Source organism: Ips typographus, linkage group LG11 (assembly GCF_016097725.1).
Source record: "Ips typographus isolate SLU linkage group LG11, UJ_Ityp_2.0, whole genome shotgun sequence".
Lineage (NCBI taxonomy): Eukaryota > Metazoa > Arthropoda > Insecta > Coleoptera > Curculionidae > Ips > Ips typographus.
Genome location: NC_138432.1, coordinates 8,583,784 through 8,609,183, shown reverse-complemented (window position 1 = coordinate 8,609,183; position 25,400 = coordinate 8,583,784). Strand labels below are relative to the sequence as shown.

Genomic DNA, 25,400 nt, shown 5'->3' with positions numbered 1-25,400 from the left:
TGAATGGCGGTCAACGTCAAACAGAAACAGCTGTTCCTCTTCTTTTGTAAATATAGCATTTTGACAGTTGAAACTCTCGAACAGAATAGTCACAAGACTTTTGTTTTGTACACAACCTAACCTTAAAACTAATTTTTTTTTTTAATTAGTGGATTTGTTGTTAATGAAAAGCAGTAAAATTATAAAAAAACTGAATTAAGTCCAAGCAATTAAAGTGAAATTAAAAACACCATGACCTTATATCACTTTGGTAACTGCGTTGCGTTGGTGTACGTCCCATATTACCTGGCCTATAAGCAGTCTGGTTTGTAAGTATACAGTCCTTCCTTGAATTAATAGAATTAAACTTTGCTAATTAGGTCAGAGTATGGGGCTTTTTGGAAATGTGTCCAAGCCGGAATGATATACATGTTTACTCAGTTAGCTAAAATGATGGTACTTGCAACATTCTTTCCTGATAATGTGGAAGATTTAGGCAGTGACATTATAGGGGTATTAAAAAACAATAATTAAGAACAAATTTTTATAACAGCATAATTTTAGGAATTCTTGAAGCACACTGTTGATTTGGCTGATTTAGTAGGCCTCTATTTTATTCTGGATAACATTCCAGGCAAAGGACATTCCAAAGTTCTCACAGCTGGAATCGGTTGGGCTACTGCTGAGGTTTTTTAGCACTACATTTTTATGGCATATAGAATAAAATGTAAAATTTTAGGTTGTGTTATCTAGAGCACTACTATTATGGGTTGGAGCACGCGGAGCTGAGTTTGACTGGATTTATGTCCAGAAGTGTCTGGAGTCTAACATTCTTCTAGTTCACCACATTGCCACTGCAACACTGGTGTGGCTTTGGTCAAGACACAATTTAAATAAAAACTTAAAGACTGTTGTGTCAATTCTGTTGTTGATAAGTTGCTACAAGCCTTTATTGTTGGATTCTTTAATTCAAATTTTACGGATTAGTTCTTGGCTAGGTTTGGTTGTGAAAGCAGTTTTCACTTTGTTGTATGGAGTTTTTACTCTGACCCTTTATGCTGGATTAGCTCAGGTAATTGGTATTTACTAAGTTTAGTAAAAAATCAGTAGGTGTAGTGTATTTACAATCAAACCTTTCATTTAATTACATTAATGTTTAAATTGCTGTAAAAAAATTAACAGAATTGAAATTTGTATTTGTTCAGGGACCTTTGATAGAATAAAATCAAAACTGAAGGCCAATTTTATTAAAACTAAGCAGAAAAATCAATAGACTATATAAATTGATAAAAGAATTGATTAGAACCTTAAAAAGCAATATCCTTCATATGCAGACTTCTAGAAATGAACTGTGTGAATAAAACCATAGTTTTTTGTTATTATGTTGAAACCAGTAACTGGATGGTTGAAACCGTAATTTTGGTTTTTACTAGGAAAAACTAAAAATCACAAATTTAGGCAACCCGTTATACTACGATCTTCCGGGGGGGGGAGCTCTCACCCATGCCCATGAAAATATGCATCATGTGGAGAACACTGAAAACAATTGGGACGTCACGGAACCGCTTCGGCATGCGCGGCAATCCTTAAAATTTATCCCGTTGCCAGATCGCCTGTTGCGTCCCCAAATTGAAAGCACATTTGCGTGTTTATTGATTGACGAGTGCCTGGGCATATGCGGTGAATGTGGCAACGCAGCGAATTCAGGAAGCAGCAGCAGAGCAACAAGCCCCAAATCGAATACACATAGCGAAAAGCCACCGAAGATGGTGATTTTCGTGGAAAATCATTCGGAAAATTTCGCTTTGAGTTGCTAAAAAAGCAAGTGCCGTGAATCGACGCAATGTCAGTGATTATCCGAAAATCGTACGAGTGAGACTAGTAGCGAGAAAAACTGTCATCAATTTTCCTTCCTGGGATGGAAATAATGTTGATCTGAAGGAATTTTCCCAGTTTTTCCGGTAATTTTCGGTGGACGAACATGGCAGGGGCTGGACCCCCGTTGCACACTTTTATATCAACCAAATCTGTCGAAGTCCCCAAAACTTTAATCAGTGGGGAGAAATTTATCAAATGGGATGAGGTGAGTCCTGAATTTAACACTATTTTTTATCTTTATGATTAATATAAATTAGTTTTAGTTAATTTTGAGGTTAATTCACATTTGCTTTAATTAAAACAAATTGAATCTTCAATGAATTCAATTATTGTTAATTATTATCATTCACCAAAAGTCCAGAATATTTCTCAATGTTTTGATGTTTTGTTTGTTGCAATTATTAATATACCTACAAGGTTTTTCGTGAAATAGTTTGAATATTAACATATTCTAGTAAGAACCTAATTTTAGTTTGCTGTTTTATTAATAAAGGTTTTACTATGGTGTGGAGAAACAAATTTAATTATAGATATGCTTAAACAAGCATGTAATTGGTATACAAAAATGACAAATAATAGATTGGGTTGGTAGGCTCAAACAATTTTTATTTTTTTTGTGTGCATTTTTTATCAAAATACCTATAGTTCAAAATTAAATTGTTGATAATATAGAAAATAAACAATAAAATATAAACACACATTATAGGTATAATTAACTCAGTGAGGAAATACAAATACATTTGCTAGACTGCCATCCAATCAAATTGCAAAGTAAGAATTTGAGTTATTAATAAAGAAACAAAATTTTCTTTGAAACCAAGTAAATGCTATTTTTCAGTCTGATTTTTACATTTACATGAACTTTTTGATTTTGAATTAGTTGTTTATCATTAGGAAGCTTCCTGTATTTTGATGAAATCTTGACCTTAAGACCCAGGAGCCCATATCTGTAAACCACAAATTACATAAAGCTCAAACAAGACCTAAGGTTTCTAAAGATTAATAATTGAGCATCTGTTAAATAAGGCGTAAAGTACACATCATCAATTTCTTTAAAATGACAGCAGTAACACTAGATACCAGTTTCAATTTCCCAGATTCAACCATTAAATCCAATCATTCTCTGGTTGTTTAATAGATTCTGCTGTCTATTAACTAAATTAAGCAAACTTCCACGTGTTAACACGGAAAGAGCTGCTTCACATAAGTCAACAAACCCTTTATAGACTTGCAAATGGCCTTAATTTAAAGAATGTTCTCTCTGATAAGAGTACTTCGAATATTGATCGTGATATTAAAAGGCTTTTCCTAAATCCTGGGATTCAAGAGCTTAGACATCACGGCTGGAAAATGTACTAAAGCTCCGACAAAAAGAAAATTAAACACCAAATTAAAATTAATTAAACCCAAGACCCCAATCATCAGGATAGAAGCTTCTTTGGGGGGCGGTAAAAGTTTTCCATCAGCGGATTTACTATTAAGATTAAAAGGAAGTGGGGAAAACTAAGCTAGGGTCATTAAAAGTTACTCCCCAGGCAGCTTCTAACTATATTAAATTAGCTACACCTATGGATGGAAAATAAATAGAAACTAAAGATCATCAATTCCTCAGAGAAGGTTTTTGTTGCTAAAAATCGTCCTAAAGGTTCATTAGGACACTTCATGTTTCAATTTATGGTTGACTGTACAGTTTTTCATCATTATCCTTCTAAAGTTTGATTGATGCGAGACCGTCCTTTATTGCGTCGAAAATTTGTTCAACAGGTCGACACAAAAATGATTGATTCGATTTTTCTCCGTTAGATATCGATGAGGAAATTGGAACCGGCTATTTTTTGCCATTACAGCTCAGCAAGAATTTTTCCAAACCTATTACAGATTTAATCAAGATCAATTTAAGAAAATGAAATTCAATATGTCAATTATAGCTAAGAAAGCTTGTTTTTTGGTTGATAGTTTGAAATTAAGTTATAAAGTCTTTGCCATTAAGAACCTCGAAATAGTAATAAGGCATATTGCAATGGGTCTTGAATTATCTTGGTGGGTTAACTACTTTAGAGATCTTTTTGTTTTTTACAAAAATCATTCAGTGTTCAGATGGTTATAATAAAATTAAGATCAGATTTCAACATCCTGAGTTTTATCTGGATGATTTTGTTAGGGGAATTCTGTAAACAACAAAACATATTAACAAATTATACTAGTGTTGTTATAATTTTATTGTGTAATGATGATAACGTTATTCAAACCTTGAATGCTGATTGCTAACAGTTTACAGTAATTAAAAGGTTACAAAAAAACAAAATATACATTTACTAAATCATTATTTTTATTGAGGGTTTAAGGCAATAACTCATTTAGAGAGCAACATTTAAGCATGTTTACAGTAATAGATTTACGTACCAAAGTGATTTTATTAACTTCAGTTGTTATTATTATTTATTTATGTAACCAGTTACGAAAAGAAGTTACGTCACTGCCATCATTTTTGAAAAGTGTATATTTGAAAGGATTTTAAATACGTTTTACTTTACGTAATTCTAACTTCAAAACACCTGGCTGCATGTCAGTCTCAATTCCTACTTAAACAGTTAATTGAGAAACTCCCAGGGTGTTTAGAAGAGGACATCATTCTCACTTTACACGTCTTTACCTGTTTCTTGGAAAGCCTAAGATGGTTTTGAGTGCTTGAAGGTTGTTGCTTTATGTTTGGTATAAAAATAAAGCATAAGTACGCAAATCTAATTAAACTTAAATAATTACTGCTGTGTCAGCTTACTACAATAATATGGGAGTTTGCATAAACTAGATCTTATAAACATTCAATAAATCGTTCCGTAATTACAAGTCGAATTTACAATCGGTGGGTTTAATGAACATCAATTTCTGGTTTAAAATAAATCTATTAATAAGTTTTAAGCTTCTGGAATGTTTGTGATTTTTCTTTCCAAAATATCTGGATTTTTTTTTGTTTGGCTATTTAGGAACAATCGTCTTATCGACCTCAAAGCCGTTGCCCAAGTATATTGGAAGTTCAAGCCAGGAAAAAGGAAAAATCGTGTCGTCTGAAAACTTTAGATGAAAGTCTCTTTTAATTCGGCTAATTGAATCAAAAAGGTTTTGTTTTTATCCCTTTGTCAAAATAAATGTCATTTAATTGACGCAATTTATTGGCAACTTCCTCTATACAGAATCCAGTAGTTACTATCAGTCGGTTGGAATGTTTGTTCCGAAAAAATTAACACAAAATTCCTAATAATGTTAATTCGTTACGCAAATGTCGAGGATGTTCTTTTATAACATGGCAAACAGGTGTATAAAATTTGAGAAAATAAAGCTGTTAAATAAGCATTAAAACCAGTAGTTTCTTGTGGGTTAATGATTTATTAAGGGATAAGAAAACATCTAATTTAAGAAAGTGAAAGCAGTTTTTACTTAATGGAACTAAACTGTTTTGTCAAGAATACTAGTAAAAATTACAGATTGAAAGCAAAATATGCGTTCATAAACTTATATAAAGACAATCACAATCAACTAAGATAAAAGAATATTGCTTCAAATTGACCTAATTTAAAGGATATTTTGAAGTCATACTGGGAAACCTCTATTTATTTTTCCTTTTGGCCGCCTTCTAAATATGAGCCATATATTTGCTGGCGTCACATATATTCCAAATATTTTCGAAGAAATGTACGTTAATCCAGTTTATCGACCGTGGAATTAGTTGATGTTTTTCCAGTTTTTCTTATGAATGGCGATTTAGAATAGAGCAAGTGGGTTCCCACTATCTATGTGGCCAAGCAGAGGCGTTATTGAACATAGCAACCCGCTGATTTCCATTAAGAACATTACTTTTATCCACTTGCTTTGAAAAACATCAAACGTCGACAAGGATATTGTTTCAGAGAAGGTTTAGAGTCGTCATTCCATTGAAAAATGCCAGGAAAACGCCGGAAAAGCCGAACATATCAAATGCACGAAAAGCTATTTTTAATTTAATTGACGCGTTTTCCAGCCATTGTTTATTCCATTTTTTTTCGTTTTGCAAGAGTCACGGGCAATTAACAGGGCCCATTCTAGTTTTGCCAAACCCATTATAGGGATGAAAAGTACACTTTTATTGGTTTTGTTCATTACAGGATACTGGAGTTGGCATACCCGTCACGCTTCGAGTGGATCCTAATGGGTTTTACTTATACTGGGTGGATCAGAATCATGAAATGGATTTGCTCGATATGACGCACATTAAAGATACACGCACAGGACGATATGCCCGGATTCCAAAGGTAAATAGAGATAAAGGTCGGATTAGTTAGATTGTATGCGACTTTGAAAGTTCACTTTCAACGTAATGGAATATAGTTATATAACTGTTTTGTAAAGTTTACATTTCACTCAAATTGCTGTTTCGTACATTTTGGTGCTTTTGAAGTGTTATTACCACATTTATTAATTATTCTTTGATGGAGGGTTTCTACAGACCTCTGTACAAACCTAAAGTTTAAACTGGATATTAAAGTCCAATTTAAACATAGAAGCACTGTCCAAACCAAGAACCTAGAACCAAAACAATGTCATTAATTTTCAATGTTCTGATAAAAAATCGTTTAACAATGAAATGTTTATGTTACTGATAGTTAAGCACTTTATTGATTTCTGTATACACTTTTGAAGTAGGCACTGGAAATAATAATTTACATTACATTACATTGACCCAACCTTTCATTATCGCTTTAGAATCATTGTTTTTTTAAACCAATCGTTCATCTACAATCAATAACATTCAGAAAAACTCTGCATATAGTTTATTTCTGTTGGCGCCTGTCTTTTTCCTATAATAAATTATTTATGTTAATTGTATTTCGCTTGATAGTGAATTGCTGTCACTACAAAAAAAAGTGTGGGTTTCCCCTTGTGTTCTATATTATCGGAGGTTTAAGGTTTACATACTCAAAGTGCATTAATTTCCACGTAGTGTTTGTGTTACTCACATTAATTAAACATCCAGCAATAAACGGGACGTAATGATAAAATTTTCTACTTATGATAATTACCAGAGATAGAGAGAGTAGTTTTTAAGTCATTATTTTTAAATTAAAATGTAGAAAATGCACGAAAACATCATTGATAATGAATGTGTTTTTTCTTAGTCAGTCAGTTTTGGTTGGACATATATTTCTTTACTAGTTTATACCAAGTTTTTCAATAAATGATACATGAAAATATGTTGGCTAGTTTAGAGATTCTACAGAAAACTTCTATGAAGTGGTTTACACCTTTTTTTGCTACTGTAATTGAGAGCATGTGTTTGCGGTTGTTATTAAAGAATATTGCCTGTAAGTAAAATAAACTGCATTAATTATGTACTTCACAGCAAGATTCTTTTTACGATGTGAACCGTCTGCCTACAAAAAAAAAACTCGATTTGCAGCTGTGGCTTGTTGATCGATTTTGTGTGAAAATTAAATAAATGCTATCCTTTACTTATAATCGGAAGGAAAGGAAAAAATTTCTTTTGTGCAGAACTTAATAAGCAGAAACACGTGTCGTCGGGTTATCATCTTTTTTGTGGAATAACCCACAAAATACTTTTTTCAACGCTCTTTTTGTTTGTTTTACTTAGGCCCAGTACTTTCAGTACAGAATAACTTTATTCTAAGGATAATATCTATGGAAACGGTGAAATCAGACGCTGCTATTGGTCAATTCCGTCATTTCTATAGAAATTATCCTAAGAATAAATTTATTCGGAGGTGAAAGTACCGGCCCTTAGTATATTAAAGTACGGAAATTTCAGTTCTGCAATTTTGACACTAATCACTTAGCTAAACTATTCTGACCATTAAAATGACGGATTGGGAGGCCTTTTTGAGAGACCAATACGTTTCCCACTGCCATCTTTCAAATTTACTTTTACGAGAAAATGTTGACATAAACAGCCTTTATGGCTCGTTAAGTTCGATCGTCTAACGTATTTCACCTATTTCTTTGATTAGATTTGATGGCCCTTACGATCCTTTCACCAATTCACCGTCGTCCAATTTTTTTTATGGAGCTCAAACGGTAATGTTGTTGAATTCTCAGATATTGTCAGGAATAAAGTAGACGTTCTAAGTTTCTCCCTTGTTCGGTTCGTTCACCAATGCAAAATATTTCTCTCCAAGGAAACCATGCAAAGGCATAATAATAACTTTACTGGAAATGGAAAACGCTTTACTGAAAGTCCGGCCTTATCTCTCTATTTGGTGTGCTCTACCATTTACATATTGTTTCGTGTTGCCACTGTGCCAAACATCCAGATATTTTAAACAGTAGAGCAAACTCTACTCTGCAATTTGCGCCACTGAAATAAATAGGGGGTGTAAGATTTTTTTGGGTGTTGTTTTAATGGTTTTAATCGGACGGGGAAACCCTTGAAACGTCATTAATGTCCCGTTTCCAGGTCTAAAAATAGGTCGACGCGAAAATCCAAGCCTGGAAGCCTGGAATAACGTCGCGTGTAAATACCATATTTGCTTTTGAATGTCGCTTTTACGCCTTCGGGCTATTAGATGCTTTCTGCTGCACGTTTGGCCCACGCCCTTCTTTATTGTTGAGAGGCATTTTCAAATGGTTCACTTTGTAGTCAACAAATGCAACGTTGCATTGCCTCTTAAGAAGAAATAGAGGGATCCAAACGTCTCGACGATGTCCAGAAACACAAATCAACCCTAGAAGTGCTTTGTGGAATGTAATTGTCTACATTCTGAAATATGTATACATAAAGATTGTTCTCTCACAAATAAATTTCCATTGGTGTTTGGTCGCTATTGAACCCCAATTCGTCGAGCTTCAAACAAATCACGTCCTTCTTTACCTTTTTGATCGTATCAAGAAATGCCAAATTTACTTTAGTCTGTAAATCAAACAGAGTTTCACCGAATTGGAATGCTTTATGTCGGTGTTTGTAGACAAAGTTTAAATCTTTTCTGTTTAGTCATTTTTTTCACTTTTGTCAAAGACATTTTTCGAATATTCGAACCATGAAGATCTGGCTTGATATATGGGTTTCCATATTCTTCTAGTCACTGATTTCTGGTTGCAACATATTTTTTGTACATATCAAAACATTCTGCTAAAATTAACCAAATATACAGGGTGGTCCAGTTTTAAATGTCAATAATTCACCAATCCATAGCCAATTAAAAAATAAGTTGACATTCATTTTGTCATTTTCCTGAAAAGTGCTTCCTAAGGAAAATACAGTCCTTCAAATTTCGGTTTAAAAAATCGTTTTTTTGTCATAACTGTCAGACCGTTGGAGCAATATTGATCAAATTTGGAACAAGCACTTTATTACACGTCATTACGGTCGAAAACCCAAAACTAACCTAACCCAACTTAAAAATTGTCTTGGAAACGGAAAATTCACTTAAGAAGTTTAAAAAATATTGTAGCCAGGGTTCATAGTTTCCAGACAAACTAAAAGACTTTAGTTTTGAAAATTGAATTAGAAAAGATAAAAATTTCAGAAGCTTAAAAATTATGTTTCTAACCAGTTTTCATGCAAATCGAGAGACTTTAATACTAAAAATTGACTTGTAGACATAAAAACTTCTTTTTCAAGAATTTGTTACTACAAATTCATACATTTAAACCTTAAAAATTGACTTGAACCCCAAAATGTGACTGAACTAATGAAAAGTGACATCAGAAGCTTAAAATTTGCATTTGAAGTAAGTTTTCATAATTTGAAGACACATTTCAATATTTTAGTCTTGAAAATAGTCTTAGATGCAGGACATTAACATTAGATTCATGAAAATTGTTTTGAAAACGAACTTTTCATGCTTTTTACTTTGCTTTTCATTTTCTTCGAATTCTGGACTATTTTTAGTGCTTCAGAACTGCTTTCAGCTTGGAAAATCGAGTTTCAAGACTATCTTCACCAAGTTATTGACATAGCAAACTTAAAAAAACAATTTTTACATTCTTCATAGACTTAAAATAGCATTCCAAGCTTTGTCACTATTAAATCGACTTCTAGACACCTCAGTGCTAAAAATTCCGGTATTTCTTAATAAACTAGACTGTTTTTAGTGTTTTAAGGCTGTTTTCAGTGCCTCAAATCGAGTTTCAAGACTATCTTTACAAAGTTTTTGACTTATCAGGCCTAAAAGCCAGTTTGTCCACTGACCATAATCTTGAAAATGTTATTTCAAGCTTCTTCACTATTAAATTGACTTCTACACTCATAGGTGCAATAAATTGTAGCATCTCTAAGAAATTCAGACTGTTTTTAGTGCTTTTTAAGACTGAAAAATCGAGTTTAAGTTTCTTCAGTAATAAAAGTAAAAAATTTTGGTACCAAATGCTACAATAATAGTCTTGAGAACTAATTTTTAGAAATAAAATAGTCCGAAAATTTAATTTACTTCTAGACTTGTCCAGTCCAGAAAATTCAGTTGTACACCAATTAAAGTCTTGAAAATGTACTTTTGGACTCTCTTTAGTCCTAGTAAAGTCAGTTCTAGCATTAAAAGTCAACTTTTATATTATTTTTAGTAGTAAAAAATGAGTTTCATGCACAATACAATCTTTGTCTTGATTTCCGGACTTTTTTTAGTTCTTGAATGCCAGTTTCAGACACTCAACCAGGATGGCAGTCTGAGAAAGCGAATCATAAGACCATTCCTAGTAGTAAAAAAGTTTTTAGACTATTCAGTACAAATTTGGACTTTCACAAATCTTGAATGTTCAGTTTTAAACTATAGAACGATTTTTTAAATTGAAATTTGGATGACTGTATCTTCCTTAGGAAACGTTTTTCAGAAAAATGACAATGCAAGTCAACTTATTTTTTGATTAGCTGTCAAATGGTGTCAGTCAAATTAAAAAACTTAACTCCTAAGTAGATTACTAGACAATTATGGTATATTTTTGGAGCTTTTTCTTTGTGCAATCTTTACCACTGTCAATCCTAATCCTTTGTAGCATTTCGAATTTCCCAAAAAAGAGAAAAACAGTCCGGATAAGCATCTTAATTTCGACTCAGTTACCTCTGTTCCTTTGTTCAGAGTCGGATTAGCCGACTCCAGCTTCGAGGCAGTCAATTTCGAATGTGGCCCCATTTGTTTTTATTTATTCCAGTTTCCCCCTAAGGAATTCAGTTCAGGCCGGCTGCAAAACTACTATCCAAGAGTTTATGCTTTATCGTCACCAATACAAACAAATAAATCCTTCTTTGGCGTGACAATGTCTCTGGAGACAAAGACCACAACCGACACGGAGTTTCGGAATTTATCGAAACATTCATAAAGGCTGCCCAAACAATGAATGAACATTAAATATTGACTAGGTATCCAGTCCGGTGGCAAAGCTTGAAATCGATCGTTTCATTCATTAGAATAGACGACTTGTAGCGTTGAAAATATTAATGGGGACAACGATTTCGGAATACCAAAACGCAAGTCACAGTTTTATTTTCGAACGTGCTTGTGGCATTTTAGTGCGACAAGGTCTACATGTGAAATAAGCGAATTAGCTTGAAAACTTGCAAGTATGCAGCCAAGTCGAAAAAGTGTTCTACACGTCCCAAACTAGACCGCAATTTCTAAATCTTTTAACGAATTGATAAATCTCAGAAGAGAGAATTCAAATAGAACTGGAACAAAGCTAAAAAACAAAATTTCCCAAAATGATGACGTAAAATTGGAAATTTTCTCAATAGTATCTTACACTGCAAATGTAAATTTAGAAGCTATTTTATTTAAGTGCCTTAAAAGACATAGAAGGTCTTTTGCAATTTACAGAAGCACATGTAAAAGCATCCTCTTTGTGAGAATTTGCATTACTAGGAGTAGTTTTTGCTAACTGTAGCAAGAGTGAACAAACTTTTTGCTCTAAAAATTTTATAATGGACTCGTTTTGTTTGTGACTAGAATATGTTCTACGAAATTGTTGTTTGTATTTCACATGCTTTTTGGTTGTATCCGATTCGATTCGTAATCTAAGCAGTTTGTATTCATTGAAAAACATTCTGCTTTCGGTATTGTACGATATTTTCTAACAATTGAACAATAATGGAAAAGGTTGGAAAGAATAACCAGTTAACTGGAGAAACGTGCTACACGCGAACTTCAAAATAGATGGAGAGGTCCTAATTAACCCATTTTTTTAAGGTTTTCCTGGAGATTTGCTTAGGAAATGTATAATAACGAGGGGTCGAATTCCAAGGTGGAGCCACGATTCTCCTCATAATTTTAATCCCTGGGGTGCGGTTCTGATTTATGTTCGTTTGTGTCGATAAATTACCCGACCGTGTTTCCGATTTGGCGACTAAAATAATGATCCCGCTCCGAGGGTCCTTTTCTGCTCCCAATACTAATTACAGTACACATACAGAATAGTGCTATCGAAACATGCACCAGCTTTCGAAAACAAGTGGATGATGTTAATCACTGATACGACGAAATTTGTCCTAGTTTTTGCGGTTCTAGTAAGTTGTAAAGGGTGGAAAACTTTCAACTTAAATTTGCCGCTTCCCACTTGATTTCTCTTCTGAAACTTCATTAGTTTTGGGGTTACATTGTGTATAAACCTTGGGGGATAAATACGTTACTACATGGCAGCAAAAAGCCGCTTAAATCAATATTTAATAGAAGCGTAACTCTTGCCGACGTTGCAAATTTGATAAGTGCCGGAAAACCGCTTACTTTAAGCTCTGTACGAAAATTAATTGTCCGCCTCCACCCCTCTATCCGATTGCCTAATGGACTTAAAAGGTCCGATGCTGCTGCCGATATAATTAATCAATGTATGTGAATAGGGATGGGCTTCGATATCGTAAATTTAACCTTTCAAACTCCCGCGGTCCACAGTACTTTTTTCCTGTTCCAGGAACCTGGTGAGGGCTATGACTTGACGAGTAAAAAGTAAGAGCAATTTATTATCGACATAAATAACCAGCGGGTGTCGATACAAGACGTTTTCTTTCTACACAGTCGCATTCATGAAACATGAGCTACTTTTCAGGAAAAAGGAAACGGATATTGCTCGGCCATACCTCAAATCAAGGTTGTGCTTGGAAAGCACAATCACTGCTTCGAATCCAGAATAACTTGTTGGATGTCAAGTTTAGTATAGTTTTACCCTGAAGTTAATTACAACGTAGATTGTTAGTGGAAATTTATAACACCCCACACCAACTACAGTTTTTTTGCTTTTATATAATGTAGAATTCTTTGTATTTCGATTTTTATCTTGTTACAGGATGCTAAACTAAGACAAATCGTTACAATGGGCTCGCAAGACACCCTGGAGGAGAAAACTGTAACCGTGGTGGTAGCCCACGACTTTGTCAACATTACATTTATCAATTTCTGTTGCACCAAAAAGGAGATAGCGCAACAATGGACGGACGCGTTGATGGCTTTAGCGTATAATTTAAACCAAGTTAATGGTGCCGCTCAGATGCATCTTCAAAAAGCTTACACCAAACTGACATTACAGACTGACAAAGGGGGCAAGATACCCGTTAAAAAGTATATGTTGTTTGGTACTTTAGGTCTGGATTTGTTATTTGTTTGGATTGTTGTTGCAGCTTAATAAGAATGTGCGCACAAAGCAGGGATGATAAAAAAAGACTGGAAACTGTGCTAAGTGGATTAGGCCTTCCTCATGGAAAAAACGATACGATAAATCCCACGAAATTTACCTTTGACGACTTTTTTCGGCTTTACGTGCAGCTCACTCAAAGAAGCGAAGTTGAGGCTGTGTTTAACGATTAGTAAGTAATCAAATCCATGTAATTTTAATCACAATCAGCTTGTTTTTAGCGTGGGCACCAAAAAATACATGACTGCCGAGCAGTTCGTCGAATTCCTGAATAAAACACAGAGAGATCCAAGACTAAACGAAATTCTTTACCCCTACGCGGATACGTCTAGGGCTAGAGATGTGATAGAGCAATATGAACCTAATAAGTACATGTCGAAAAAAGGACAGCTCAGTTTCACCGGGTTTCTTAGATACTTGTTATCCGATGATAACAACATCATATCATCTAGAGAGGTAAGCTATTATTGACGTTATTTATAACAGTTAATTTATGTTTCAAAAAATTGTATAACACTTTACTTGAATAGCCCTGTGTAATTACCTACTTTTATTAAACAAACACGATTAAATATTAAAACGTGTGAATTTAAAATAAGCATTTAGTTAAATGAATTGCTTAATATTGCATTACTAACATTTTGTCGTGTCGTTGGACAGAAACAATTTGTATGGTCAAAAATTGAATTTTTCTTTAAGGTTCAACTTTTCCACTGTTTAACACGAAAGTCATGGGTCTCTAAAAATAATCCAGTTTGGCCTTTAAATTTGAATCACTAAATATTTAACTAAACTAAAAATCTAGATTCTTGATAAAAGCCTAGCCAGAAACGCAATATTCAAATTAGCTCTTTCCGTCGGCGTAAATTCTTAGCAACAATAAACTATTCGAACTTTCAAAGCTTGGATATGAAGGTCACATTTTTTCAGTTCGATCTCAATCACGATATGGATCAACCGTTGACTCACTATTTCATCAATTCCTCCCATAACACCTACTTAACTGGCCACCAATTAACAGGAAGAAGCAGCGCAGAAATGTATCGACAATGTTTACTAGCTGGATGTAGGTGAGTTTTTCATTTTTGTTCTGTTTAACTAACATTATAATCTATAAATATAGGGAGTTTATTATTCTTATAATGATTGATAAACAGGACGACCCAAAAGAAGTGTGTCTATGTTACTGTGAATGTCAACATTGAATCTAAATTCAGATAAAATAATTATCTGAATTTTATTTGAATGTAGGAAGCTTGATTAAAGATGCATGATGAAAGCAAATCTAGTAACCAAACTAATTCACGTGATGTAACTCTCGAGAAAAGTTTTTTAATAGAAAGTTCATTAACTTGTAAGTTTGTTCCCTGGACTAACTTGCCTCAAGTCTTTTAAAGCAGACAAGTGATGGTTTGTTAACGTTTAGGCGTTGAATACAGATTGAATTAAAAGTTTCGTAATTAATCGTTGACTTTTCTTCAGATGATAGAAAAAAGTACTGAAAGTTGGCATAAAATATGCATTTAAGGTTGTCATTTTTCAATCCGAACATGGGTTCGTTTTAATATTATTGATTGCTACGAAACGACCGTATAAGATGGGTCAATTAAAAAACTATCATATCGAATATCCAGTAACATGGGAAGGAATAGAAAATCATTGAACTGAATAATTGTTACATGGTAAGACAGTTAAGGGAGAGATTCTTTCAGCTCAAAATGATTTTTTAGCATCACTGACCAGGAAATATCTATCGTCCTCATTCAACATATAAATGTTTATAAATCATCGCATAACAATCCGTTGCAAAAACTTTTATAAATAATTCCTGGACGAACACGGGAAATTAAATGTTTGTTCCGATAACGATCCAAGAGTAGTAATTACCAGCTTTCTGTTTTATACCCGGCCATTAGGCTGTTTGATTTTTATATCTCCTGACCCATGTTTGATTGACATCGATCAACAAGCTAATATATATCTGATAGCGTCCTAACGATTTTTTAATGGAAAATGTTTGGATTCACTTACGTGCCGATTAAATTGAACCTGCAAGGATTTAAAAGCTGGAAATTGGCTCCACTTCGTTGCTAACGTCATTATTCAATTTCTTTTTCGTGTTAGAATTTCAAAGCGATGCCAGTGTTAACGGGTTGCTTCTCTCTTGAAATGCCACCGTTCGAATTATTTCAGAAAGATGTTTTATGGATACTGTCGCTTGGCAACACCAAAAGAAAAAAAATCTGCTTCTTCTAAGTCCTTAATGAAATTGCATAAACAAGGTCATCAAACTTAACGAGAAATAGCATAAATTCAATCAGCCTCCATTAAATCAAGCAAAGAGAAATTGATCGAATGCAAATCGAGTTCCAATCTTCAAACGAACTGATTCGAATGGGTTTTTCGACGTTTAATTACGAAGTGAATAGAAAGTTTGAATAATTGATACTACTACACAACTAATCTAAATTTGTATTGCAAAAGTTTGAAAAATTCTATTTTACAATACTAGTTTTTAAATGGTTGGTTACTGAAAGAAAGTTCTGCACATTTTTGAAAACTACGTAGTAGTACTACGTTTTAACGCAAGGTTGATTTAACAAAAAACATTAAGTACAACTAGAGTAGAATAACCCAACATAATGTGAGTTTTACTGAAAACAACCGTAAAAATCGTGTATTTGTTAACCTTTTAAGAATAATGTTTTACACAGTTAATAACATTATTAACTGAAACTATTAAACTATTTCTAGGTCAGTTTATTTGTGTACTTTTAAAGTAAAATTTGGAAATTAATGTCTAAACATTTAATTAAATTTTTGTTTTACCAATTTGTCAATATTTATTGATCGAACGATAACAAAAAGTGAAATAAGCATAATTGATATTATTAAATTCACATTAATGCTGTTTTACTATTTTATTGGGTAAATAAATTGCATTCCAAAAGTTTTATGTAATTCATTGTTTTTTCGATGTGAAAATGACAAAGTTAATCGAACAAGCAATGATTGAGAACGTCAAAAAAATAAAAAGATTAATATTAATATTTAATTTAATTTACAAGTGGCCTCAGCTTCAAAAAATTTACTTTGAACAAATAAAATGTAATAATTATCATAATATCTTATGAACTCTTTAAATCAAATTTGATGAGTATTAGCTTTTAAAAGTTAATAAGTTGTAATAAATAATTATTACCCAAATGATAAACAACCAGGAGAGAAAAATAATTATACTCCTTTAAGTCATCAGTCTTGTCAGGGAAAACGCTTATTACCGTCTCGTAAAGGTTTTTCTCTTCTTGACAACAAACGACACCCCTCGCAATGGAAAGTAAACATAGCCGAGGAACTTTTTAATGGAAAAATTTTGCTAGTGTTGCCAAAACGCGAAAACATTTAAAACAACCCTGGTCCGTATGGAATTTATTGTTTTTTTGATCGATTGTTTGTGAGGTTGTCCCTCATGTTATGATTAACGTTCGACCATTAAATTATCTACTGCCGCTCATATTGCAATATTAATGGCTTTATTTGTTTTCTGGTAGTTTAATCAGGATATTTACTACTCAATTACGCCATGCATTTTTATGTATATTGTCCTCATTGTTTATCGCATAGCATGTTTGATGTGAATGTCCTTAAGTGATGGATGATTATGTTTGGATACACCAATAATGTTTTTGAAAGAATCAGACAAAGTTAAGAAATTGATAGAAGAAAATTAAAAATATTCACTAATCAAAGCCAATATAAATTCCACAAAAGTTCCAACAGTATTAAAATCTGTTGGTTACTTTCGAAATTGCATGCGGTTTTATCCACATTTTTTACTTTTATCTTTATTAATTTTTTGTTGATTTTTTCATCCCAAAGAATTTTATGGACATTAAGTTAAGGTAATATTACAATTTCAGGTGTGTGGAACTAGATTTCTGGAACGGAAGAACGGAAGAACCTGTAATAGTTCACGGTTACACGTTCGTGCCTGAAATATCAGCCAAAGAGGTTTTAGAAGCAATCGCTGAAACCGCTTTTAAAACTTCAGATTTTCCAGTTATTCTTTCGTTCGAAAATCACTGTAACCCCAGGCAACAAGCGAAGATTGCCAATTACTGTCGTGAAATTTTTGGCGACATGTTATTAGAGAGTCCATTGGATAGTCATCCTTTAAAAGATGGTTGGGTTGTATGTTGTGTGGTTTTAAATTAGTGAAATTGATTTTGTAGAACAACCGCTACCTCCTCCTTCATTACTGAGACGTAAAATTATAATCAAAAACAAAAAGAAGCATCATCGACATCGTGTTGAGCCTGAGGTGACAGCGGTGGTACCGGCGGAAACCAGTGAAGTACCTAGTGAGGCAGGAATTAACTCCCATGAACAAGTGGTTAGTGAAGTGGGGGAGGATAATGGTCAAGAAAATGGTGCCAAAAAATCTGACAACCCTAGTGATATTAATTTAACTGTGAAGAAAACTGAAAATGGATTGGCTAGAAATCACGCACCTCCTTTACAAACTAGACAGGTTAGTTGGGTAGTGAGTTCTTTGTAGGAGTCTAAAGTTCTTGAGACAGGGTTCAAATGAATCGACGAGTACGGAAGGCTCAAGTACTGACGCAGATGAGGAACCAGAAGGTGACATTGGTCTTAGTAAAAGTACAGAACGAGGTGACGAAACTAAAGCACAATACTGTGAAACTGAAGCAGGAGCAGAAATTTCCGCTTTAGTCAACTACGTTCAACCTATCCATTTCGTCAGCTTTGATGAATCTAAAGGTAAATTGAACTGATTTTTGTAATGCAATCAAACAATTTTTCTCTAGAAAGGAAACGCTACTACGAAATGTCTTCATTTGATGAGAAACAGGCCACCATATTACTAAAAGAATACCCCAGTGAATTTGTTGAATATAACAAAAACCAGCTCAGTAGAGTATATCCGGCAGGAACCAGGTGATTTCAATCTACTTTTTTAGCCTAACTGTACTAATACGCTATGTAATCAGGTTCGATTCATCAAATTTTATGCCTCAAGTCTTCTGGAATGCCGGCTGTCAGTTGGTGGCCCTCAACTTTCAAACGTTAGATTTAGCCATGCAACTGAATCTGGGCATTTTTGAGTACAATCTGCGGTGCGGTTACCTGTTAAAACCTGACTTTATGCGAAGAAAAGATCGAAAGTTTTATCCGTTCGCCGACACTACAGTTGACGGTATTGTGGCTGGTTCGGTGAGAATTCAAGTGATTTCCGGTCAGTTTTTAACTGAAAAAAAGGTGGGAACGTATGTCGAAGTGGAAATGTATGGACTGCCTGTAGATACTATCCGAAAGAGGTTTAAAACTAAGGTATTATTGCTCTCAAACCATAAGTTTTGGTGATAATCTTGGGACATGCAATGTTCTTGAAAACTATTCTTATCTTTACAGGTTGTTCCCAATAACGCAATTAATCCCGTCTATGATGAAGAACCTTTTATAATCAAACGAGTGGTTCTACCCGGTTTAGCATCAATTCGTATAGTCGCTTATGAGGAGGGTGGAAGATTTATAGGTCACCGCATTTTGCCTCTTACATCTTTGTCACCAGGATATAGGCACGTAAATTTAAGAACTGAACTAGGTAAGCATTATTTTGACTTGTTTTGTGAGTGCAATTAAGTGCGGTGATTATTTAAGGGCAACCACTTCCTTTGGCCACAATTTTCATCCATGTGGTGGTCAAGGACTATGTCCCGGACGGACTATCCGAATTTGCAGACGCTTTAGCCAATCCTATTAAATATCAGTCCGATTTAGATAAGCGCACTCATCAATTGGCTGTGTTAATTGATGGTTTAGAACTTACTGAACAGGAAGAGCTTAAAAAAAGCAGTCTTGGACGGGTAACTTATTTTAATTACTATTTGAATAGCAAACAATTAATATTTATTTCAGAATGCCAAAGAACAGGTCAATGGCAGTCCAGGACAACGTCCTTCGATACCGACCGTAGGATCAGCATCATTAGACGTCACTACTGATGAAAACACCAGCTTGACGCCGACTGCCACATTGACTCCTTCAGTTGGTTCTGTTGATCTTAGTGTATCACCGGACGCAAATTCAGTGACAAAACCACAACCAGTTGAAATAAATTTTGAGGAAAAAATTGAAGAAGTGCCTGTGGATACATTAGAGAAAATCCTGGAAAATAAATTGGTTAGAGGTAAGTTATTTCAGTCATTTTAAAAGTTCACTGTTATTTGAGAAATAGGAATGCTTTTTAACTTTGCATAAATGTCATGTATATTACAGAAAAAAAACTGGAATTAGAAAAAAAGTTGGAGACTTTAAGAAAGAAATGCGAGAAAAAGAAGCAAACATTGCACTCTCAAAAAAGTGGTGACTTTTCTGAGAAAAAATCAAAATTGATCAACATGAAGCTAGTTAAAAGATTGTCCAGCAAAAACATGTAAGTCTAGACTCTTTTTGGCTACTATTCACACAATATCTAGCAGTAATTACATCGAATGTCTCACTTTAGCCTCTTTACCAGTGTGAGCGGTGTTTTTTCAACGGAATCGCCGAGCGTGGAACCTCTGACCGCAGTAGCTGACGACCCGGAGGGTGCCTGCGCAGAGTCTTCGATGGAAACAGGAATTCCTCGCAGCCAATCGGAACGGTTGTTGTCTATCAGCAAAGACTTTACAACGCAAGAAAAAGAGCTGCGCGAGCGATACTTTGATCTGATTTATGCTACTGCAGAACGAGTGATGATTCAACGACAAGCCAATCAACAAACTGTTTTGAAGGTACATTTTTTTGTTTATTGGTAAATGCAGTTAAATTATAAATGTTTTAAATTGTGATCAATTTATTTGATTTTCCGCAAACGGTAAAAAAAGTAGTTTTTTTGACCAATCTCAGTTTTTGATACTTGTATAACCCTCTGGGACTTTTAAGAAGGTTCTCAGCAGCATTTAGGGGTCTCTTGTTTATTTCTACAGCTTCCTTTATCCCTTTATGAACTGGTCAAAGAGATTGAAGATACTTTTTATTAGATTTTATACAACTTTATTTTACTGACATAAAACAATGGAAAAAATATAAACACACTCGAATAATAATTACCGTCTGTCTTCCTTAACCTGAGTATCTTAAATTGTCATTAGATGACAATGTTTATGTAGTATGTTCTGTAAAATTGTAAATTATTTTAACATTCCCTTGTTAATTTCTACAGCTTCCTTTATCCCTTGACATGTATTCACCCCCATTGTCACATCGTAATCTATCTATTTTGCTTTGGAACTTAGCTTCTACCATTGCTACATATTGCTGAAATTTTTCCAGAACTTCACTTTTATTTTTCATAAGATAGCATACTGTAAAATGTGAAAAATGGTCAATAAATGTTACAAAATACTTCATGCCGTTGTAAGTTACAGGAGTTAAAGGTCCACAAACATCTGACGAAATAACCTCTAACAATCTCCTTGCTTTTAAGTTTTCACTTAGAGATTTATAAGGCTTCTGTGTCTGTTTACCTTTTAAACATGTTTCACATAGAGTTTTACTAGGGTATTTAGTAGAGTGCCCCATTCTTTTATGCCATAAATCATTAAGTTCAGATTCAGTTATATGTGCTTCCCCATCATTAATATTCATGCATACTAGATATAAATTATTCTTTATGTTACCTTCTATTAATGTTTGGCCTTTCTTCTTAATCACAACTTGTCCATGTTCAAAAACAAAAGTTGTTTCAGTCCTTTCTGCTCCAGATTTTTCACAGACAGAAGATTATAATTCAGACCTTCACACTCAAGAACATTGTCCATGGTTATTTTTCTACCATCACTTGTTTTCAGTTTTAAAATTCCTTGTCTCTTTGCTGTTACAGTTTCTCCCTTCTTGGCCACATTAATTTTAATGTCAATATTTTTCACTTGGGTTAAATACTGTCACAATTAAATGATGAGTTGCTCCACTGTCCACAATAAATTGTATCTCATTACTAGTTCCACTTGTCATTGCTTCACTATTTTCATTAAAACTGCAAAAAGCTACTTCTTCTTCCTCTGCAATATTACATTTTCCTTCTTTGAATTTCATTTTCCTGGATTCTGATTTTTTGTGTCCCCTTATACCACAATAATGACACTTGTATGGAAAATTTTCACTTGAGGTCGCACCGCTTCTATAATCAGGAAATGCATAACGATTTGTAGTTGATGGTCGTTTGTTTATTGGCTGACTTCCTGGATGTCTATATGCTTTTCCAAAATGTTTTCTTTCTTCATCTCCTCTACCATAAAAAGCATGTGGTTGTGATGTGTCTACATTCTCCTCTTTTACCTTTTCTTGTCTTGATTCCTCCATAAGTAATTTGTTTTTTACAAAGTCAAGAGAGATGTTACTTTCACCTTGACAAAAAATAATATCAATTGCAGTGGTAACTACTTGATAGTTCTCTGGCATTGCAGACAATAACTGTGTAACTATCTCTGTGTCATTTATGTTTCCACCACAGTTTTTTAACTCTGAGACTGTTTTCTCAAATTCAAACAAAAATTCACTTAGTTTTCCTTTTCCAAAGTATTTCATGTTTCTTAATTTCTTCTGCAAATGTACCTGGTTTGCTATTCCTTGCTTTTGAAAAGTACCTTTCAACTCATTCATGATTTCTTTAGCTGTAGTTTTGGTTTTCACCATTTCAAGAACATTTCAAGCATCGTTTTTATTAAAAACTGCAAGTTCATTTGTGGCTGTTGATTCCGGAGGATCTTTCTCCAACATTTCCAAAACACCTTGTTGCTCAAGACACAATCTTACTCGAAATTCCCAATTTGAGAAGCCGTTTCCGTCAAATGGCTTTACAATTAAATTACTAGGGATTGTTGCCATAATTTGTCTTATCCTTCAGGTTTTCAAAATACGTTTCACAACAGGACAATTACTGCTTACTTTTCCGGTTTTCCTGGACTGGGCCCATAACCTGTTAATTTCTACAGCTTCCTTTATCCCTTTATGAACTGGTCAAAGAGATTGAAGATACTTTTTATTAGATTTTATACAACTTTATTTTACTGACATAAAACAATGGAAAAAACATAAGCACACTCGAATAATAATTACCGTCTATCTTCCTTAACCTGAGTATCTTAAATTGTCATTAGATGACATAATGTTTATGTAGTATGTTCTGTAAAATTGATTATTTTAACATCTCTGACACTTTTAAAATGGTTCTAAAGGCTTCTGGCAATTTAAAACAGTCACGGGAAAGTTTTAGACCTTTGTAGAGGGCTCTAATACTTTTTAGCAGGTTGTCTGTAGCATTTAGACCTCTCTGACACTTTCAAAATGGTTCCAGAGGTCCTTAACAATTTAAAACAATTTTAGAACCCTCTAGCACTTTTAAGAAGGTTCTCAGTAGCATTTAGAGGTCTCTGACACTTTCAAAATGGTTCTAAAGACTTCTGGCAATTTAAAACAGTTACGAGAACATTTAAGACACTTGTAGAGGGCTCTAACACTTTTTAGCATTTAGAGGTTTCTGCCACTTTCAAAATGGTTCTAGAGGCCTTTAACAATTTAAAACAATTTTAGAACCTTCTGACACTTTTAAGAAGGTTCTCAGTAACATTTAGTAGTCTCTGACACTTTCAAAATGGTTTCTAGAGGCTTCTGGCAATTTAAAACAGTTACGGGAAAGTTTAAGACACTTGTAGAGTCATTTAGTGACACTTTCGAAATGGTTCTATAAAATTATTTAGTTACAACTAAATATAGATCGTTTTGCAGGAACGATTTGAAAAAGAAGTAAACGCCCTCGTAAGAAAAATTCAGGCAGATCACAAACTAGAAGTGAAATTGTTATCTAAACAACATCGAAACAGAGAACAGCTGATGCGAGTGAAACGAGAAGCTATGAACGCTGTGGTGGATCGAGGAAAGTCGGTCAAGGAAAAGCTTGACGGACTGTACAAGAAGCGGCAAGAAGAGATGACCAAACAACAGGAAGCAGTGCAACAACAATTCCGGGAGTTTAGAGACAAGGTGAGATTATTTTACCTGAAATATTTCAGAAATGTGATATTTTTTTGTTAAATTTTAAGGAAAGAGCAGCTTTACGTAAAGAATTCGAGACCCGGTTGGCGTTAGTTGATGGTGAGTCCAGCGGAGTGGTGATTTAATTTAGCTGTAAAGTCGGTTTGGTTGAGTAATGAGTAAACTTGAACGGCATTTAAACCGTATTCTGGCTGTAAGAGCCGCGACGTAGAAGTAAAACGCGACAATCAACTCTATTAGAAAAGTGAATAACCACTGGAGTAGTTTGTATTGGTAGATACACTTAGTTCCTTTTCTCGGCATAGCCGACCGGATGGTTTAATAATTGAGACTTGGAGAATGCGATAAGTAGAGGAGTTATTCGGGGAAACATTAGCGGAATTTTCCACCTCTTTGAACTTCCCACTTTAGCCAAAAAACTCTTAGAACGTTGATGTATTTTGGTCGTTTCATTGTGATAGTAGACTTTAGGAGACAAGAGACAATTTTCAGTGATATTTTCGCTTAGCCCGTTGCTGTTAAGTTTTCTGTAAATAGTTTTAGAAAATTTGATTGCGTGCTGAAGTTCCTGTTGATTATCTCAATTACGAGACTGTGCGTTTAATTTAGTAGGTTGTTTTACGCGCTTAATTTACGCTTGAGGCCTATCTGTATTCTTTCCTCGACTAAATTAATCTCAGTGCCATAACAAGCGTGCTCTCTTTAAACGCTCAAATAAGTACCTACCCGCATATTAACGCAGAAAACTATAATCTATATACGGACTACGAGTAGTAATAACCAGAAAAACAATACGTAGAGATAGTAAACTTGGTAAATTAATCATCTAGTCACAACTGTAAAAAAAGTAGCTCTGGAAGCATATTTAGCGTTTTGCTCTTAGGTTTAATAGAGAGTTTTATGTATTACTAGTTGATATCGCAGGGTGGAAATGTGGTAAAATGAGAGAGCTTCGTGTGGGTGCTCATTTTTTATCCCTAATTGCAACCTTCACATTTTCAATTTTTTCGGTAGGTGATGGGCATGCTGCAAATGACTATTTCTTTATGTTTATCTCGACGAGCTGTGCTTTTACAAACATTAACAAGTGCATTCATATTCTAAACTCATTGACCCTTTTAACAATTATTTAGAATGATGACTAATAAGTATAGTGCTTTGTAAAAATAACGAGGTGATTCTTGCGATAAATACTATAGTCAAAATTGTACCCATCTGAAATGACGTCAAGCAGGTAAGAAAACACGCATGTCTTGAAATAAATCACAAATTTTTGACTTTTACTAAGATTACTGACTGATTTTCCAGTTGGAGATACTTTTCTGTGGTTATTTATAGTTACTGGTCCATTTTCATTTAAAACCAATAGTTTGCATCATAATGGCAAGGCAGAGTTTTTAAATATTCACCAATTTGTTTCAATAATTCTTTTTGCAAAATTTCCATTCCTACAATAATTTGGTCTGTTAATGTGTTCTTCATAAATGTAGTTATTTTCGTTTTTCTGACCGACATTTTCTTAGGAATGTTGGTGAAATAGGAGTTGTCAGCTTTTTTTATTCGGCTTAGGATAGCAGTACTCAGTTTTAAAGCCCGTGTTGCTCCATCATATACATTGGTGTAATTAATCCGGAAGCCATCTTAAAACTATTTTTTCCCTGCTCGTGAAAAAGCAACACATTTAGAATTTGTGACAGTAAATGACAACGTTTTTAATTAGACAGGATGACAAAATCAACAACGTGCCTTTTTTTGCTATAATTGTTTATTTCATACGTTTGATATGCGAGAAACAAAGATGTAAAAAAGTGACGTCATTCTCAAAAGGTAAAATTTCAACTATTGGCGTTTCAAGTTAAGATCGCAGCGCCATTTGAACTAAAATCGGG

General features: G+C 34.1%; 2 protein-coding genes across 5 annotated transcripts in view; both read left to right on the top strand.

Moving 5' to 3' along the window:
- Nucleotides 1-101: 101 nt before the first annotated feature.
- On the top strand, nt 102-1,215 carry LOC145735575 (BOS complex subunit TMEM147). Its single transcript, XM_081989555.1, has 4 exons — nt 102-308; nt 360-492; nt 544-666; nt 719-1,215. The coding sequence occupies exons 1-4, from the start codon at nt 232-234 to the stop codon at nt 1,067-1,069; spliced, it is 684 nt and encodes a 227-aa protein (XP_081845681.1). The 5' UTR covers nt 102-231; the 3' UTR covers nt 1,070-1,215.
- A 225-nt stretch (nt 1,216-1,440) lies between these two features.
- Nucleotides 1,441-25,400, top strand: part of Plc21C (Phospholipase C at 21C) — a 26,708-nt gene continuing 2,748 nt past the window's right edge. For 3 of the 4 annotated variants that reach the window (XM_081989488.1, XM_081989487.1, XM_081989489.1), the window contains exons 1-18: nt 1,442-2,062; nt 5,997-6,143; nt 13,108-13,379; nt 13,439-13,624; nt 13,674-13,908; nt 14,383-14,522; nt 17,373-17,635; nt 17,685-17,983; nt 18,033-18,234; nt 18,282-18,411; nt 18,465-18,804; nt 18,886-19,078; nt 19,135-19,340; nt 19,393-19,663; nt 19,753-19,909; nt 19,982-20,249; nt 23,245-23,499; nt 23,559-23,610. In XM_081989488.1, coding sequence (XP_081845614.1) covers nt 1,961-2,062; nt 5,997-6,143; nt 13,108-13,379; nt 13,439-13,624; nt 13,674-13,908; nt 14,383-14,522; nt 17,373-17,635; nt 17,685-17,983; nt 18,033-18,234; nt 18,282-18,411; nt 18,465-18,804; nt 18,886-19,078; nt 19,135-19,340; nt 19,393-19,663; nt 19,753-19,909; nt 19,982-20,249; nt 23,245-23,499; nt 23,559-23,610 — 3,718 coding nt within the window. In that variant the 5' untranslated portion in view covers nt 1,442-1,960. Of the gene's footprint in view, nt 2,063-5,996; nt 6,144-13,107; nt 13,380-13,438; nt 13,625-13,673; nt 13,909-14,382; nt 14,523-17,372; nt 17,636-17,684; nt 17,984-18,032; nt 18,235-18,281; nt 18,412-18,464; nt 18,805-18,885; nt 19,079-19,134; nt 19,341-19,392; nt 19,664-19,752; nt 19,910-19,981; nt 20,250-23,244; nt 23,500-23,558; nt 23,611-25,400 lie in introns of all 4 variants that reach the window. The other variant, XM_081989490.1, reaches the window with a different exon arrangement.